The sequence below is a fragment of the Mauremys reevesii genome, linkage group 3 (assembly GCF_016161935.1).
Source record: "Mauremys reevesii isolate NIE-2019 linkage group 3, ASM1616193v1, whole genome shotgun sequence".
In the NCBI taxonomy this organism is placed as follows: Eukaryota; Metazoa; Chordata; order Testudines; family Geoemydidae; genus Mauremys; species Mauremys reevesii.
The window spans coordinates 148,965,802-148,984,918 of record NC_052625.1 but is presented as its reverse complement, the minus strand read 5'-3'; the positions used below and the strand labels follow the sequence as shown (position 1 = coordinate 148,984,918).

The 19,117-nt window shown below is 41.6% G+C and overlaps 1 protein-coding gene across 3 annotated transcripts in view; it reads right to left on the bottom strand.

The window, feature by feature from the left end:
- Positions 1-19,117, bottom strand: part of LOC120401555 (pleckstrin homology domain interacting protein) — a 341,061-nt gene that overhangs the window by 29,673 nt on the left and 292,271 nt on the right. For all 3 annotated transcript variants that reach the window (XM_039531654.1, XM_039531655.1, XM_039531656.1), the window contains exons 26-31: positions 18,993-19,117; positions 18,286-18,368; positions 14,237-14,348; positions 13,940-14,001; positions 12,002-12,157; positions 9,463-9,583 (exon numbers count right to left, since the gene is read on the bottom strand). In XM_039531654.1, coding sequence (XP_039387588.1) covers positions 9,463-9,583; positions 12,002-12,157; positions 13,940-14,001; positions 14,237-14,348; positions 18,286-18,368; positions 18,993-19,117 — 659 coding nt within the window. The remainder of the gene's footprint in view (positions 1-9,462; positions 9,584-12,001; positions 12,158-13,939; positions 14,002-14,236; positions 14,349-18,285; positions 18,369-18,992) is intronic.

Sequence of the window (19,117 nt, the reverse complement as noted above, 5' to 3'; positions counted from 1 at the left end):
TATACCAGCCAGAGTAATGATTCCCCCGCACTTAAGGAGGGTGCACACAGTCTACACAATAGCATAATTTTCCCATCCCAAAGAGAGCGCACATAACCCACGGGAGACCCAAAATGGTGAGTAAAGGGGACTGAGATTGTTTCACAGCTGTACTGTCCTTTGGGTTTCTGTGCCTTGGGGAGAGCCAACAGCTGCAGGGGGTACCTACACTGAACACTGTCCCAACATTTTCCACAGGAGTTCGTCCTGGAGGTGCTGCTGAGGGTGACCTGGGAAGCAAGGGAGGGTGTTCTACTGCAATGCAGCTTCCGCCCTGGCCCATATGCAGCTAGCCTGTGTGCAGCAATGGTCCCCCTGCCCCTCACGGCACAGTGAAGTGGACACGTTAGCCTGACTGGGACAAGGACCACGGTGGCTCTCCCAAGAAACCTGCGCAAGCGCATTGCCCATGTTCTGGATGAGACTTTCGAAGAGATTACTGAGGCTGATTACCACGATGCGATAGACCACATCAATGCGCTATTCCGCATCTAGGCATGCATGCAGCCCTAACCCTCCTCTCCCAAAGAGCCCGCACTGAAAAAATTCCTACCCAGAAAAAAAGCCGCTTACCAGGAACCTGCTCTTCTGTTTGTCCTCCACCAAGTACCGGCCACTGCGACTGGCTACCTTCCTCCTGGCTTGAGAAGAGCTCCTGGCTGCATGCCACCAGGGATTCCCGAGTGTCTCCCCCTGCCCCAGCACTCTCACTCCCGCTTTCTTCCTCCACCTCCTCCCGCTCTGAAGTGTCCATGGTGGTGCTCGGAGTGGAGGTGGGGTCACCCTCAAGTATCGTGTCCAGCTCTTTGTAGAATTGGCAGGTTGCAGGGGGAGCACCCGAGTAGCCGTTTGACTCGTGGGCTTTGCAGTAGGCACTCCGCAGCTCCTTCACTTTAATCCTGCACTGCAGTGTGTCCCGATCACAGCCCCTTTCCATCATGTCCCTTGATATCTGCCCAAAGGTATTGTAATTCCTACGGCTTGAGTGCAGCTGGGACTGGACAGCTTCCTCTCCCCAAACACTGATGAGGTCCAGCAACTCACCATTGCTCCATACTGGGGATTGCTTGGCGCGTGGAGACATGGTCACCTGGAAAGATTCGCTGATAGCACTCCTGGCTGAGCAAACAGGAAGGGGATTTTTAATTTTCCTGGGGAATATAAAGGGCGGGTCTGATGGTTGGTCACCTGAGGCCAGGGCAGTAGAGTTCAAATTGATGACCAGAGTGGCTAGAACAGGCATTGTGGAATACTGCCGAATACTTCTGGAGGCCAATCAGACTGCATTGGGCAGTCACACTGGTTCCACAGCGCAGCAGCGGCAGCGCAATAAACTTTATTCCTCTCGGGGAGGTGGAGTACCAGCAGTGCTGTAGCCGCGGAGAGACAGCGCTCAATGTGCCTTGCCAGTGTGGACGGGGAGTGAGGTACAGCGCTGTGGGCAGCTTTATTGCGCTGTAACTCGCAAGTGTAGCCAAGACCTCAGTATCATTTCAGGCATACTTAAATCTACTCCTCTACCAGGGTTACCAGTACTCTGCAATATTGCTCTATGCAGTGTTTGCAGAGAAAAGTGTAGCAAAGCTCGTGACAAAACTGTGTGATATGCTACATCTACTGTTTAATTAAAGACTTGTTTAATCCACCACATGGTCATCTGCCTTCATGTCACTCATTGTGGATAAGTTTACCAGGTGAGGTATTACATCAGAGGATGCATGGCAAGCTTCATGGTATTCAGAGAAAGTGACAAATTATCTGGTCTCGGACCCCACACAATGTTGACCTGGGTTTGATTTACCACAAAGGGAATGGAGTCTTCTGAACTGGTTTCGTACCGGACATGGAATTTGTGCTGCAGCAGAATTTCAGTGGCGTTTTAGAGACAGTCCACTATGTCAGTGTGGGGAGCCACAAACCATGACACACATTACTGAGGACTATAAAATGACTCAACTTCCTGGAGGTCTTCATGCCTTGAACACTGTTGATATGAATGCTGTGGCTCGGTTTAACCAGACTGTATATGCCAAATAACACTGGAAGATTATCGAGATGTGTGGTCCCTATCTGTATCCCTCAAGTGTGTACTCAGGCACCAGAGTCCTGAATTTCTTGTAAGCAGTGTCCACTGGCTTGCACGTATGTTGTAGCTCTCCTCGTGCTCCCAGCTGAGGGCAAAAAGGGAGGTGAGAGTCTCTGGCTCTCCAGTTTTCCATTCTTACCACAGTGTAACAAATTCACAGCAGAGGGGACAGAAGGCAGGTAATGGAATACAGGCAGATAAGTAACGTATATGTCTTTGAGTGATGGTTCCTATGTGTATGGGAGAGTCACAAACTGTAGTCAAACAGGTGGTGGGAGTGAGGGCTGAGACGTGGGCCCACCCACTCCACCGGGCTCTGTCCCAGGGCCCTGCGAAGACTATCGAAGTTCTGACAGCTGCAAGTGCCTTAAGTCTGCCTTCCCTAGGCCACTTCCTACCACTGCACAACTGTCCAAAATTCACCATTTGAGGCAAGAAATGTGCAGGGGGTCAGCTCAGTGGTTGGCAGCTCATTGTGGCTGTGCATAGTGTGATAGCTCCCTCTTCCTCAGAGTGGCGGCTGCCTCCTCCTGTTGCTTGGCCCTCAGCCAGCTAAGTTCCAGGTCTCTCCCCTGCTGGGGCAGTCCATAAACAAAACCAGGTGAGTTAACACAAACAAACTGAATCCATACAAGACGAAGAGTTATGTCTACCGATAGGGGTGTATCTGAAGCAGGTTCTTCCTTCTATCAGGGAAAGATCTTTGGGCAGTTGTTGTAGGGCGAGATCTTGCCTTCCCTCAGCTCTTCTCAGGAGCTGCGAGTTGCAGGTTTGCGCTCTTCCCTTGTCTGCCTCCAAATGAGCTATTCTGCTTCCTTTAAACTCCTCCTCTAGTCTGTGCATCTCTTACAGGTGCAGCAGGGTGGAGCTGGCTGAGCCCCAGACCAGATCCTTAACCCTTTGCTGACCAGTGTGGGGTTTGTATACCCCATCATGCTGCCTTCCCTTATCTAGTATGGGTATCTCTCGCAGAGATGAATCTGAAGTAGCTTGCTCCTGGTGGAATAAGCCTTTACCCCTTCCAGTGGAGGGATGCCAGCTAGTTGGTAATAAAGCATAATACAACCCAAGATCCATTTCAAAAGTGTCTGTGCTGATATAGGTTGACCTCTTAATCGTTCCGCTATGGAAAAAAATAGTTTAGATGTTTTTGTGATGTCCCTTGTTCTCTGCAGATAAAAGGCCAAAGCTCTCAGGATGTCCAGAGAATGCAGTCCTCTCTCCTCTTCCAAGGAAAGAATACAAGGGAGTGGATGACCTGACTCATGATCAAAAAAAAAAAAAAAAAGGGTATGAAATGAGAAGGGGGGGGGGGACGACCCTTTTTTTTTTTCTTTACTGATGGTGGTGGGGTCCACCAATCATCAGGATTAGAAGAGGGGACTGAGGGGCAAGGTCATCAAGTCTAATCCCCTACATGATGCAAGTGTTTGTTATGTCAAAACATCAGTACAAGTGACTATGGCATGCATAAGTCTCACTGACTCTTCTGGCCAAAGTTATGGCTATCAGAAAGGCCACATTCATGGACAGATGGATCATACAGCATGGAGCCAGTGGCTCAAAGGGAGTCTCAGTGAGAGACAACTGAACAAACTGAAACTGACACTGTGAGTGTGGACTTCACTCATCAGGAGTGGAAAAATTGAAAAAATTCTCAAAAAAAATCTAAAAATGAAGATGTGCGAAAGATCAAATTGACTATCCACTAGACACTGAGGCATAAATGCACCTGCAAAGAATGCAAAGAGAAAAAAGAAAAAAAAGAAAAAAAGAAATATAAATAAATAATATATCAGATTCCACAGACAAGAGAGACAAATTGTGCTGATGAACCCAAGCGGAGGAAAGCTTCAATTTAGCTGAGGAACAGCTTCTCATAGAATCTTTTCTACTTTGGTTAAAGATGGATTGCCCTGGAATAGTGTTTGTTCTATCCATGTGTTCATCATCCTACCAGGCTCAGTTGCAGCGGCCCTGGCTTGCTTGTTACCTACCTGTTGTGTTACCCTGGTTGGTCGACAGTGTGCGCGTCAGGGGCTGCTGTACTGTTAGTTTCAACCAGTCAAACAAAACCACTGTCTCTCAGTTGTGTGCAGCCATGAGGTGGAGTAAATGTGTTGAGTGTAGGCTCTGATGTGCCTATGTGTATCTCTCTCCTCTATCATATCTTAGGGGGGAAAATGTCAAAAAAAGGGAAGGAAGGAAAGAGGCAAGCCAGCAGTGCCCTTCCACAACATGAATCAACCCTTCAAGTCTTTCCCAGGGATGCTCTGGAGCAAGAGCTTCTGAGAACATTCCTGATGTGAGGTGAAAAGGGGCAGGCAGGCTGGCATTCCCACTCATAAGCAACAATGATGAGACCATGACTCTGATCATGATTGAAGATGAATCATGAAAAATCTGCTTGGGCAGGGGCTTGTGCTTTTTTGCTGGGGTAGTGTGGTAAGTATGTGATATGAGATGGTGAGATGATGCACAGAGAGATGCTTTATATTTATGTTTTATATATTATTCATATTGACCAGATTGTTTTTATCTGAAAGTTGGATTGGAGGAGGAGGGGAGGAAGGGGATGGCAGGGCCAATGGACCACACTGAGTTCTAGTATGTTGATATCATATCTCCACTCCTTGGAGGTCCATGAGCTGTTGTGTATGATGTCCCGACTGAGGTGTGACTGAGATGACTGAGACCTATGTGTTCCCCTCTCTTCCCCCCTCTTCCTTTTCTATGTTGCCTCTGAGAAGCCTCATGGGAAGGTGTGGGGAAGACTCTCTTCTCTTCTCTTCTCATCTCAGCAGCCAACTTAAAAAAAAACTGTGGTAAAACATCTGGGCTGACAATCAGGACAAAAGGGAGACCTGATGGTCACAACAAAAGAAAAGAAAAGGGGAGAGATGAGAGAATCTATATGGAAATAAAAAATGATCTAATCAAAATCCATGAATGAAACCATTTCCCAATATGAGAGAGAATTATCATCTCCAGAGAGAATTGGATATTTAGTTTTTTAGATTTTTTTTTATTTTTGACTGACTGACTGCTTAGATGAGAGCCTCTGGACTTAGGGGGAATACAATCCTTTCCTGTGGTGTTGAGGTGGAACTTTCTGGTGGAACTTTTTTTGGAGGAGTTCAGGAGTCCTTCCTGTTGTTTCTGTGTCAAATAACATTGTATCTGTAGTCTCTGAACTGAAGAGAGGTCTCATAAGGAAGAACTGGGAGAATGATAGATCTACAACTGATGTACATAGGGATGTCAGTGTTTGGTTTTTGGAGACAAATTAGAGTCAGTGGCCCAAACATCTGAGAGGAGGCAAAAGAGAGGCAGGCAAGAAGAGAGACATCTCAAAACAAAGAAAAACTCTTTAAAAAACTCTTAGGTTAAAGCATTTGGCTGTTGTAGAAAGGGGCATGAAACAGAGCTGATACTTGCATGCTCTCTGGATCTATATCTATATACCAGCTGCCTCTTGATAAAGGAGATCTAAGTTGATACCTATAAAAGGGAAGTTGGCTTATGCTTCCTAATGGAATGATGGTCTTGCCAGCTTTTGGGAACTAAATTTCTTGCATCTGTAGCTGAGTTTTCAAAGAGAAAGCTGTTCTGAGAGTGAGAGTGTGAGAGGTGTAGGGAGTGAGTGAGAGGAGTGTGTGAGTAGATGTCAGAGCCTGTGTGGAGAGTAGCCAGTTGACAGATGTGGGGCCAGCTGCCAGGACAGCATGTGCTGGTGGCTCTGTGGGCAGGTGAGGCACACCAGATTGGTGCACACACCACATTGGTTTGGTGGTATTTGGAGGATGGTTAGGCAAGAGATTGCTTGATGGTTAGGCAGAGAAGATGGCACCATTGGGCAATGTGAAAAGGTGGAGGAGTAGTGAAGTGGTAGTGTGAAGAGGAGGAAAGGAAGTGGGGTAAAAGCAGAGAGGGAGTATGTGGTAGGTCAGTGTGGGGGGGTAAATGGGGTTTGGGGTTAAAAGAATTCTTAATTGTCTTTGAAAAAATTTGAAATGGAGTTTTGGAACAAAGGATGAGAGGAATGGGGTGGAATTGCTATCATATCATTCAGGACACAGGATCAGCTGGCTGAAGCTTGGCTGGCACCCACCAGAACCAGGAGAGGTGGGAGAGAGGGCATGGGAGATGGTTTTAAGAGAAGGTTTTTGAGAGAGGAGGAGATGTGTAGAGGTTGAAGATTTGTTTTGTGTGTGTGGGATGGGAAGTATATGTGGTAGTGTGTAGGTGGAAGCAGTAGTGGTGGGAGGTGGAAAGAAAGTGAGGGGGTGTGTAAGGTGAAGGGTGTAAAGGGGTGCTGGGGTGGGAGGTGAAGGGAAGGGGGATAAACTGCTATGCTTTTGAGGGAGAGGTTGAGTAGAAGACAGGTGGTGAGAGAGGAGATACTGTGTTAGGTGGTTGTGAGGTGATGTGGTGATGAGGGCCATCTCTTGACAGGGACTGCATGCCTCTTGGTGGGCAGCCTGCCTGGTCTCTCAGAGTTCTGTGTGGGCCAGGGGGCTGTGGAACTGAGGTATGGGATCTCTCTTCTGAGGTGAACCAATACATCCCATGGGGTGGAGAGGAGGAGTGGAGTGGAGACAGAGGTGTCTGTGATGATTAAGTGGAGAGTGAGGGGTGTGTGTCTGTGTGTGTGGGAGTGAAAGGAGGGAGGTAGGAGGATGTGAACCAGAGGCAACAAGGCTCTGGGTCTGCAAGTGCTCTCTGAAGGCAAAGGCTCTCGAGAGGAAGAGGAAAGGAAGAAACCCTAGTAAGAAGGATAGAAAGGGAGGGAGGAAGCCTCCTCCCAGGGTTCTGGGTCTGGGGAGGAGAAGTCCCCCCGGAGAGTGGTGGAAAAGTGGAGGAGATGGAAGTGGGGAAGTGGTTCGGTGTGGCGATGTGGCATGTGGCTGTGGGGGTCAGTAATATGTAGTGTATGTAGATCTAGTAGCTAGCTTGGTTGATAGATGGCTAGCTGCTAGATACTGGGAAGGTACTGGGCCATTCTGCGGTGTTTAATGCACCAGTTCCAGAGGCATATAGACTTGGAGCTGAGGGACAGAGACTTGGCGCCGCTCTGCTTGTTGACATACACGACTGCTGTGATGTTGTTGGAAAGGAGTTGAACATGGAGGGATTGGACAAGTGAGAAAAAGGCCTGACATATGAAATGGACCACCCAGAGCTCTAGCATGCTTATGTCCATTCTGGCCTCCCTTGGCATCCAGAGACCCTGGGTGTGGTGATCAAGGTGGGCTCCCCAACCTGCAAGGGAGGAATCTGTCATGATGGTGACCTGTGGTATGGGAGAGGTGAAGGGGGTGCCAATTAAGACCTTGGAAGGATCAGTACACCACGTGAGGGAAGATAGCATGGTCTGGGGAAGGACAACTCTGGTCTTCATATGGTCCATGCTGGGTCTGTAGATGGAAAGAAGCCACATCTGAAGCCAACACATGTGGAGATGTGCATTAGGTGTCACATAGGTATAGGCAGCCATATGGCCAAGGAGAGAGAGGCAGCAGTGGACTGTGGTGCAAGGTCTGCGATACAGATCCGTGATGACGGATGTCAGTGTTGCGAAGCAGTCTGCTGTGAGGAAAGCCCTGGCTGCAAAAGAGTTGAGACGCATGCCAATAAAGTGCATTCTCTGTGTAGGTGTCAGCACCAACTTGTCCTTGTTGATGCAGATACTTAGAGACGTCAACAGCGAGCGAAGGGCAAGGATCATGGAGGTGACTTCCCACTGTGAGAGTCCCACGAGGAGCCAGTCATCGAGATAGGGGTACGCCGTGCATCCGAGGTGGTGCATTTGGGCAACCCACCCTAGTTAGAGGGAAGAGGAACAAAACTGATCCTCTCAACCACTAAACTAATCTAACAAACAAACTAGACTGAACTAAACTAAACTAGCAATTAGGAAAAATTCTTTTAGCTGAGGCACACTTGAGGCAGACACGCTCACGGTCTGTCTCAGACCAAGGCAGTTGAGAAGGAACTGAGGGTGGTTCTCTTGCGCAGACCTATATAGCCCTGATGTGGTGCATCAGGAAGTATGGGACTCATGTGCAGGCCGAAAAGACACTGCTATTGAAGGTCTCTGATCAAAAGCACATGGGGTGCACATGCACCTGAAGTGGAGCATCTATAGGGACATTACTTGAAGAACCACCAAATCTTCAGTTTGCATAAAATTCCTTAGGCAGATAAATACTGTCTTATGATTAATATTTTTAAAAATTAGACATACATCTTGGAACATATTAGAACAGAAGAGTACATGTGTATTTGGCAATTTTAATAAAGAATTTCTAAATTTGAAATAGCATTTCAGTAAGATTTCCAGTAAAAATACCCAGAGAAAGAAAGAGAGAAATGGTCTGGGGGTGGAAGTAAGAGAGAAAAAATGTTGTTCAAAAGCCTCTGATGTCCATTTTCTCTGACAATGAAAAAAACAGTTTTATATTACAATGACATCCTAGTAATGTATGAGTATGCAAGGAGCACTACATATTAATGTTCAGATTCAGCCCAAGTAGCAAAACAACATACCAAATGCACAGGGGGAGGGGATAAATTCTCAAAGCAAATATCTTCTGTAATTCAAGAGGAGCAGTCTTCCACAAAGTATTGGAATAGAACAATACTTTATCTCAGATAATTAAATACTAAATATTAAAGACAATTTGCTGAACACTGCCATCATTTAGGAAAAGAGATGAAAACTGTGCTAACAAGTTAAAAACAAAATTCAAAAAATGTCTGCAAAATCAATGAAATGGTGTCCTAATTCAATAAGACTTTTATAAAGGGACTTAAATTGCCAAGCCAACAATTTCTTTTAAAAGTATGTGTTATGTGCAGACTCTTACTATAAACTGTATTAAATGTACAGTTACATTTAATACAATAAATGTATTAAAATGGCGTAAGGTATATTCTGCCTATTTTTTCAATTTATCATTTTAAACAGTAAACTAAATATTTTCAGTCAGTTTGTTTAATTTTAAAAGCATAAATGCAATTACTTTGATTTGAAAATCAATTTATAGACATATGCCCTGATCCTGCAGTTGGATCCACACACATGGAGCCAACTGCAGGACTAGGCACTTGAACAATATGCATATTCTAAAATTCACATCCAAGAAAAATAGCTGGTCAATCTCTACTTTAACACTTTTTATAAAGAAAACCTAGCTGAAGGATAGATGCATGGTGAGACAGATGGACACAGTCAATCTATTTCAATCTCTTTGTTAGATATTATCCTATAAAAAGAAAAGCAAAAAGATCTGTTTGGCACTACTTTATAGAAGTAACAGAGACTTGGATCTAACCTGTAAAATCTGCTTTCCAGTCTTTGTTTAATGGTACTGAGATCTGTGGGATATGCCACAACAGTGCAATACATTGGATAAGCCTGGAGATCCACAGGTGCCACAAATGCAGAAGCAATATCTAAATATAAATGAAAACTCAATGTGAGATCACATAAAACCAGCCCTTTAATAGTCTGTTTCAGATCTTTTTTATTTTCAACACTCCTCCTCACTCAAACACACCTTGAAGCTTAGAATACAAATAGTAAGTGACAGAAACAAACAAGAAAAGCCAATATTACATACTTTAAAATATTAGTGAAATTTTATACACACACACACACGTGTGCTGTAGCACATGCCATAAGCATGATTACTGTAGTGATTAATCAAAGCCATCCCTCTGTGCATGAAGGACTGCACTTCGAGAAACATGCTGTGTGCATTCAAACTATAAAGAGAATTACTTTTTGTTACAGATACAATCTGTAAGTTATATAATTCAAAATATGAAATTCCAAAATATTAATTGGTGCACTTCTGACTCACTCTGCTTTGGAAAAATATCACTTCATTAATCTTTACATTACCACAGTGATTCTCAACCGGGGGTCTGCGAGCCCTTTTTTGGGGGGGTGGGCCATGGAGTTCCATGGCTGAAACTAGTCACTCTCCCTCCCTAGTCGGGAGCATTGCAGGGCTGAAGCCCCGGCCGCCCACCAAGCCAGAAGCGACATGTGGCTGACGCCGGCAAACTTCCCCTCCCCCACAGCACCCCAAGCCAGGAGCAGTGAGGGACTGAAGCATTTTTATAGCATGTTGAGGGGGGCCTCGGCAAGAAAAAGGTTGAGAACCCCTGCATTACCACTCCCTCGTCTTCAAAGTTCTCAAATTTTAATGTGCAAAGCAATTCTTTAGACCGTTACTATAAAAGCTGTAGTCCCTGCCCAGAGGAATTTACAAGGAATTAAGGACAAAGACAAATATGATACAAGCAAAAAAACAATATGCCAGAGGATAATGGAATTCAAACAAGTGAAGGCTTCACAGACTTTATTTTTCTTTCCCTCCACTTGTACAACTGGACTTATGGTTCTTACAATACCACAATACCTGATTTTATAGGGGAAGGAATGAAAAAAATTAGTACAAAAATTTAAACTATATTTTAAAAAACAAGAATTGACAAAAAATAGTTGCTAGATGAGCTGGTCTTCTAAGAAAAAGGTGAAACAGAAAGCTCTATTGCAGTTAAAAATCTACTCTTAGATTGCTACAGTAAATTGAACCTTTATACAAAACAAGCAACAATAGTAGTAGTTAAAAAAAGAAAACCTTGAAAAGACTATGAAAAGATCCAGCTAAAATAATTTAAATATACCATTACTCTTACTATGGAGGCACAGAAGTGGAAACCTTAATTACAACCTCATACTTTCTTCAAAAGCACATTACATACTGCACATATTGCTGGTATTTGCTAATTTGCTAACTCCTTTTGTAATTAATGTTTTACATTATTCTGAATGAGGGAGATTAATGAGTTATGTGTAGTGTGTTTCCTTATTTGTTGGGGTCACAAGGTAGTTTCTTGTGAAGATGCAGTGTGTCCCCATCAAAGAAAACATGCTGTATAAACGTTCAGGTACCAACAAGGTGTCTCACTTAACAAATCTTAATCCCTGTTAAACCAAATTTTTGTTTATAATAGTTCACACATTTGTTTAAGTACCATACAGACACACGAAAATTAACTACGCACATTTCAACAGTCATCTTATCACAAGACACCCAAAGTTATATATATGCATACCTTTGACTATGTTAAGGACAGAATTAGTGATGTGTATGTAGAAAGAATTTATAGTGTTTCACTTTTCAGACGCTGCCAATATATATCGGCATTTGTCCCCACAAGTGGTAAACTCATAGTGAACCATTTGCTAAACCAATAAATTACACATCTGTTCTCCTCACAACCCAAAGAAAAGAAAAATGATGGCTGCAGTACACAGCAGCTTAGTTAGGAAAAATCCCAAGTACAGGTATTCATTGTAACATTCTCTAGGAAAACAAAACCAATACATACTTTTTGCTATCTGTTCAAAATGAAGTTACAGCTTTTCTATTCAACATAGGGACCTCCATTTTCAACACTAGCAAGTGATTTTGGGTGCTCAATTTGAGATATCATAAACCGGACTTGATTTTCAAAGGGCAAGTGTTCAATACTTTCTGAAAATCAAGCTCTTCAAGGTCTTTCAAATTACATGTCCGAAAATTGAAAAACTCAAAATCACCAGTCACCTTTGAAAGTTTGAGTCAGACTGTATATTAAAGACAGTATGTAGATATGTCATGTTGTGAACAAAATATTTTCTTTTTTTAATAAGGTGATAATTCAACTAGTGATTTTATGACTACTGCAGTTGATCGATGACAGCATTTACTAATTTTGTGAACTGTGGTGTTCTCATAAAAATGCATATCATCCCTTCCTATGAAAGTTAGCTTCCATACTGAATGTTTCTTAAATTATTCAATCATAAATGTTTACCTAGAGTCATGAGCTGGTTTATCCCTGCAATAATTCTGTCACATTCCTCATCCCGGGTTCTGGAACCCCATTCTCCATCCAGAGGTTTGTAGATCAATGTTCGGCATTCAACATCAGTTAAAGGAACACTAGTTCCCAGCTCTTCAGGAAACACAGCTGAAATATCCCATAAAAAAGACCCAGATGATCACTGAAAAATATCCATCTGTTTATATTTCAAGACAGACATGCGTCTATTAAGAACACAGAGTAATTAATATAGGCAGTATATAGAATAACACTGTTTTACTGACTAGAAGTGTAAGATGTGTAGTTCTTTGTGCAAAAGACAACGCTTTGATACCGTTCCTGGGTCTTACATGCTTCATGTATATTGTTACCAGCTAACAAATACGTTTCCCACAATGCAGCTTGCTGGATCCTGCCAGAATTTTGTGGATTTTCTATTTACTAGACCTGCAGACTTAGTCAGTTTGTGGGTGAATGTATTTTTGCAGTAAACAAGGGTAGTTCTGTAGCATGTGAAATTTTTAAAATAAATTGATAATTTAACTATGTTCTGGGAACTGTAGTGGTGCTTTATAGGTTTTCAGGTAGAATTTATAGATAATGGTTTTAACCTATATAGCTCTTGAGATCTGCCTATTTTGAAAATTGCCTTTCTCCTTCTTCCATTGCAGTGGTAAGTGGAGGTTCCTGAACTGGAGCCCCTGAGACATAGAAGAGAAGTTACCATCAGGGCATTCTCGACGGCATTCGACTTTGCAATTAATACCCTGATTTGATAAAAAATAGCCAGAATCTACTGATTTTCAGGGCACACTGCAAGGTCCATCTTTTTATCCAGACTTTTGGGCAGGGAAAGTGCAATAAGGATAAGTTTTTGTAGGTGTAGCAGGAGATTCTTGGGATGTTTGGGTTTGTGGTTGGATGGATATTTTACATTTTGGTATTAGAGTTGTTGCTGCTTTTACCTTGTGTGTTACTGTACTTTTAATTATGTCTAAGAGGTAGCAAGAGCCTGGGAGAGGTACTTTATTCTTTAAAACCAAATAATGAGTAACTGAAACATATTGAAATAATATATAATTGTAACAGAATATGTACAGTAGGCTGAACTGAATCATAGTTCTACATTAAGAGAGAAAGAAAAAAAATAGTTTTCGGATAGCAAAGCAAAGTCATCAATAAATCTCCCAGAAAACAGAAAAAAAAATATTCCAAACTATATTCAGTTTTTAACGAATTTAAAAAAAAAAATCCAGCTCAGAGTGTGGTAACGCAGTAGGGTGTGGATGGACAGAAGAAATAATGCTAGTGGGCCCACTGGAGAGCATGCACTTCAGCTGCCACAATTCCTACCTTGGATAGCAGGACCAGAGGGAGAATAAGTCCCCTTTGCCAATTTGCCTCCAAGCACTTTGTGTGTATAGGATTAGTGAGTGCCTTGCATGCAATTTCCACTGAACCTAGTGGGGGAGCAGGTTCACCTGTTCCTTCTAGCTTGTATGTGGGCCAGGCAAAATGCCATCTGTTGAATTCTTGAGTGATTTTGTTCTGTTTCCACAGGAAAAATAATACCAAAACATTACTTTCCTGCATGGAGAACAGGGAAATTACAGAATCCTATGAATTTCCAGTGGTCCTATTAATTAGCAAACTCTTAGGCTTTTTTCCATTAATGATATTGACATGATTATGTATCCAGTTACTCCAGTCACAGATCAGGCTCATTTTAATAGATATATATTTGTAATTTACTAATTTAAGCATGAATTTATATTGCAATGATTTTTATGATTCTTATTTAATTGTTTCTTTTTTTTCTGGCATTTTACAGAGAAACATACTCGGTATCCTTAATTTTTAAAAACTATTTGCATAAGATATGCTTTCTATACTTATAAATCAAGATAACACATCTACACACTTACACACCATTATTTGGTATGAGCTCCATATCCCAAGGACTCATCTTCTCAGTGTCACCATTGTCCCAACTTAAAGAAAAAATTAACTGAGTTTAAATTACAGTAATTAGTACTGCTTAAACAGTTAAAAATATATTACTCTTATATGTAATGTTTATTTTATTACTAATAAGCACACTTTATAATAAGTTTTATTACTGCAATTAAAGGAGCCAAATCACCTAAATCAGTGTTTGCTATGCAAGATTAAAAATTTACATTAAAATGATTTATTAAAAGCGTAAGTAAGATCAAATTTGCTAACCAGACATTGTAGCACTGAAATAAACTGTCAGGATATTCGGGCTGTAGAGGTTCCTGGCTTTCAATTGTTCCAAACCACCAGGCGTCATCTATTACTGACCTGAAACGATCACCTGGACAATACAAAACAATCTCATTTACCAATTTCTACACCACATTTGTCTAATCTTCCTGGTAGTCATTCTTTGGAGATGTCTGTGTCAATAAACAAATATAAAGAGTATTCAGACTGATACACCCTTAAAACAACAGTAAAGGGCACTCTTTAGAAAGAACTTACATTAAGTTGTGTAGGATATCAGAAAAAATATAGGTAACAATCATATAAAAATCAGCAATCAGTATAATTTACATGTACGTTGCAACATTTTTCAAGCTCATAGCAGTGGAAGACAGTTTAATTTTTTAATATCTTTAATTCTAATATATATAAACTCACATATGTTATACCTATGTGATTTCTTACTTTAGAAGGTTCCTATGTTTCCTCCTCTCAAGTACAAAATTCCTCAAAGTCCAGCAAACACTAAACTTTGTATACCAACCTCTCTCTAACGCTTCTGTGCATTCCCACTTGTGAGGAGACTAGCGAGCAGTCTACCCAGCTGGAAAGTAGAAGTTCTCAATGAAATATGGATTGTAGCACAGTTTCCCCAAATTGACTATCAGAGCACAATGCTGATTCTAAAGAGTAGTGCTTGATGAAAGTTTAGACTGAACTTCAATTGGCTGCTATATTAATCTCCATTATGGGCACCTGCCTAAAAAATGCCACAAAAGTTTCACTGGACCTGGTCAAATGGGCGTTAGCCCAGGAAGTACTAACACCCTGGCTAGATTGTAGCAAAACTCAATCAATACATGCCCTAAACCAGAGTGAACGAAAACGGGGCTATGGACAGATCAAAGGGAAGTAATTTGTACTGGTAACGTCTCTGTCCCATACAGAACCTCAGGTAGTTGCAGTGTGTCAACCTGATGGCCACAGGGAAACGGGTGTCCTTTAAATTAAGAGCCATGTGTGAAGAACATGGAGTTGATCTGTAATAATTTGTGGCTAATGTATCCTGACTGGTATGACGTTATTTGATTAAAATATGGCTATATAGATTATTATAACAACCACTATTATATATTTGAAACAATTTTTGTACAATGTGGCATGTAAAATGTTTACAAAATGATTATGATTTGCTGGTTATGATTATATTATTTGTATATTCAGTCTTCACGGATGAGGATGTTAGGGAGATTCCCAAACCTGAGACGTCATTTGTAGGTGACAACTCTGAGGAATTATCACAGACTGAAGTGTCACTAGTGGAGGTTTTGGAATTAATTGATAAAATTAACAGTAACAAGTCACCAGGACCAGATGGCATTCACCCAAGCGTTCTGAAAGAACTCAAATGTGAAATTGCGGAACTAACTATTAACTATGGTTTGTAACCTATCCTTTAAATCAGCTTCTGTATCCAATGATTGGAAGATAGCTAATGTAATGCCAATATTTAAAAAGGGCTCTAGAGGTGATCCCGGCAATTACAGACTAACATCAGTACTGGGCAAATTAGTTGAAACAATAGTAAAGAATAAAATTGTCAGATACATAGAAGAACATAAATTGTTGGGCAAAAGTCAACATGGTTTCTGTAAAGGGAAATCATGTTTTACTAATCTATTAGAGTTCTCTGAGGGGTTCAACAAACATGTGGACAAGGGGGATCCAGTGGACATAGTGTATTTAGATTTCCAGTAAGCCTTTGACAAGGTCCCTCACCAAAGGCTTTTACGTAAATTGTCAAGAGATAAGAGAGAAGATCCTTTTATGGACTGAGAACGGGTTAAAAGACAGGGAATAAAACATAGGAATAAATGGTAAATTTTCAGAATGGAGAGGGGTAAACTAGTGGTGTTCCCCAAGGATCAGTCCTCGGACCAATCCTATTCAACTTATTAATAAATGATCTGGAGTAAACAGTGAGGTGGCAAAGTTTGCAGATGATACTAAACTGCTCAAGATAGTTAAGACCAAAGCAGACTGTGAAGAACTTCAAGAAGATCTCACAAAACTAAGTGACTGGGCAACAAAATGGCAAATGAAATTTAATGTGGATAAATGTAAAGTAATGCACATTGGAAAAAATAACAGTGTGCAGTGGCAGTCAAAAAAGCAAACAGGATGTTAGGAATCATTAAAAAAGGGATAGAATGTAAGATGGAGAATAACTTATTGCCCGTATATGAATCCATGGTACGCCCACATCTTGAATACTGCACACAGATGTGGTCAGCTCATCTCAAAAAAAGATATACTGGCATTAGAAAAGGTTCAGAGAAGGGCAACTAAAATGATTAGGGATTTGGAACGGATCCCATATAAGGAGAGATTAAAGAGCCTAGGACTTTTCAGCTTGGAAAAGAGGAGACTAAGGGGAGATATGATAGAGGTATATAAAATCATGAGTGGTGTGGAGAAAGTGAATAAGGAAAAGTTATTTACTTGTTTCCATAATATAAGAACTAGGGGCCACCAAATGAAATTAATGGGCAGCGGGTTTAAAACAAATACTTATTTATTCACCAGAAGAGAAGTCAAGGTGCAGGGACTGACACTTGATGGGGTGCACTCAGAGAGACTCCAGAAGGATCAGAGGTGTTATGTACTGGTTTCCTTGTAATAGGGTAAGATTACACCCAACATGAACGCCCTGTATTCTTAAGATATTATGGTACTTGTTTAGCCTCCTGAGATCCAGGACAGGTCTGAAACCATCCACCTGCTTGGGAATGTGAAAGTACAGAAAACAGAAGTACTTTCTCTAAGGCTCCTTTTGTGATGAGGGAATCCTCTTCTTCCGGAAGTATTTTTTTGTGAGGAGGGTTTCTGAAGAGAGGTAGGTGTTTGTGTATCTATCTGACGGGATACTCATAATGGATGGTCCCAGCACTCAGTGACTGGAAATAACCATTCAACAGGCATTGCGGAGGAATGAATGAATAAAATAAATAAACACACACACATAATAAAAACCAAAAGTTATAAAAATGGTACAAAATTTGGGCTAGCTCAGTCGTTTTCAACCCCATGGGCCATTTGTGCCCAAATCAGCACACAGCTGCAGTCCATGTGACATCCTCAGGGCCATAACTAGGGTGGGGCAGGAAGGGATCTGCCCTGAGTGCAGAACTGGTGGGAGGGTGAAAAAATGGGGCAGCGCAGGATTAGGCCCAGCGGCATCAGGAAGCCAGGATACTCAGCGACCCCCACCCTGCAGGATCATGGGTCCAGTGACCCAGGCTGGAGCAGGATCCCTGGAGGCATTAGGACTGCAGTGGAAGGCGAGCTGCATGGCTGAGCTATGTGCAGCTGTGGTAGGAGACCAGAGGGCGCGAGGGTGTGTGTGTGCAGGGTGCTAGGGTGTGTGTGCAGCTGCTGGGGGGGGGGGGGCCGTCCCATGGGGGGTCGGGTGACCAAACCAAACTGAACAAGTATTAGATTTTGTCTTCCCTATTTTTATTGGAGGAGTCCTTAAAAGACTAGTAGACCTATGACATCACAAAAAACTGAAACCTGAACAACTGAGGCAGGATGAGATTTTTTCTATATATTCTTAAAAAGTCTGATTTTCTTAAAATATCTATTTAATTAAAACTTCTAACAAAAGTTCTCTTTGTGAAAGTCAACATTTCAATTGAGAGAAGAGAGTTCTAGCTTAGTTCTTTAGTCCTACAAAGGGTCCTTGAGCAAGTAAGGGAAGACAAGATGTGATATTCCTGATATTTATAAGATAAAAGGAAAACACATTATCTTCTTTTGCCGGTCATCTTTAAACTCTATTTTTTCTCACATATAATTGTGTTCAGTGGCAAAGTTTAATTCTGCAGGAGCTGTAAGCACTGCATCTCTATAAAGATCAGTAGATCTTGCTCTCCGATTCCGGCATAATACTTTATTTTCACCCACTTTGCCACATTTCCTAATGAAATAAGGCAACATGAATGAAACGAGATGCATTTATTTAACTTTTTACAAAACTCACCACCTACCTATATTCCATCGTCTATGTTTTGCATCATCAAACTGCTGCCGCAAGACTAGGAAATCTATAACATCTGGCATATCATGGTACCTAGTTGCAATCAAAATGGAAAAAGAATGATTAAGGTGAAAAACCAGCAACAGAATACAGAAAACATCGTTAGATATCCAAGTGCATTTAATGCATCTGAAATTCAATATAAACATCTTAAATTTATGTCACAGAAAATTTCTGTTTAAAAATAAAACTTATCTTTAAAATTTAGGTTCCAGAGTAGCAGCCGTGTTAGTCTGTATCCATAAAAAGAACAGGAATACTCGTGGCACCTTAGAGACTAACAGGTTTATTTGAGCATAAGCTTTCATGGGCTACAGCCTACTTCATCGGACGCATAGACTGGAACATATAGTGAGGAGATATATATACATACAGAAAACATGAAAAGGTGGGAGTTGCCCAACCAACTCTAAGAGGCTAATTAATTAAGATGAGCTGTTGTCAGCAAAAAATGGCCATTGAATCTATTTCCTCATGTTAAGTATCCTCACAGCTTTTTGTCAAACTGTCTGAAATGGGCTATCTTGATTATCACTATAAAAGTTTTTTTTGCTGACAACAGTACTCCTGTTCTTTTTAAAATTTAGCAAATTTAAAAGGTTTTAAATATTACAAAAAACAGCTTCCCTATTGGAACAGAAATAATGCTTCCCTTACTTCATGGTGAATGATCCTCCAGTCAGTTTACCAGTATCTGGGTCAAGAAAAGCAAGTTTAAGACAGCAGAGAGTAGGCAATCCCACTTCATATTTAATCCCAACTATTTTCATCAGCTCTTGTTC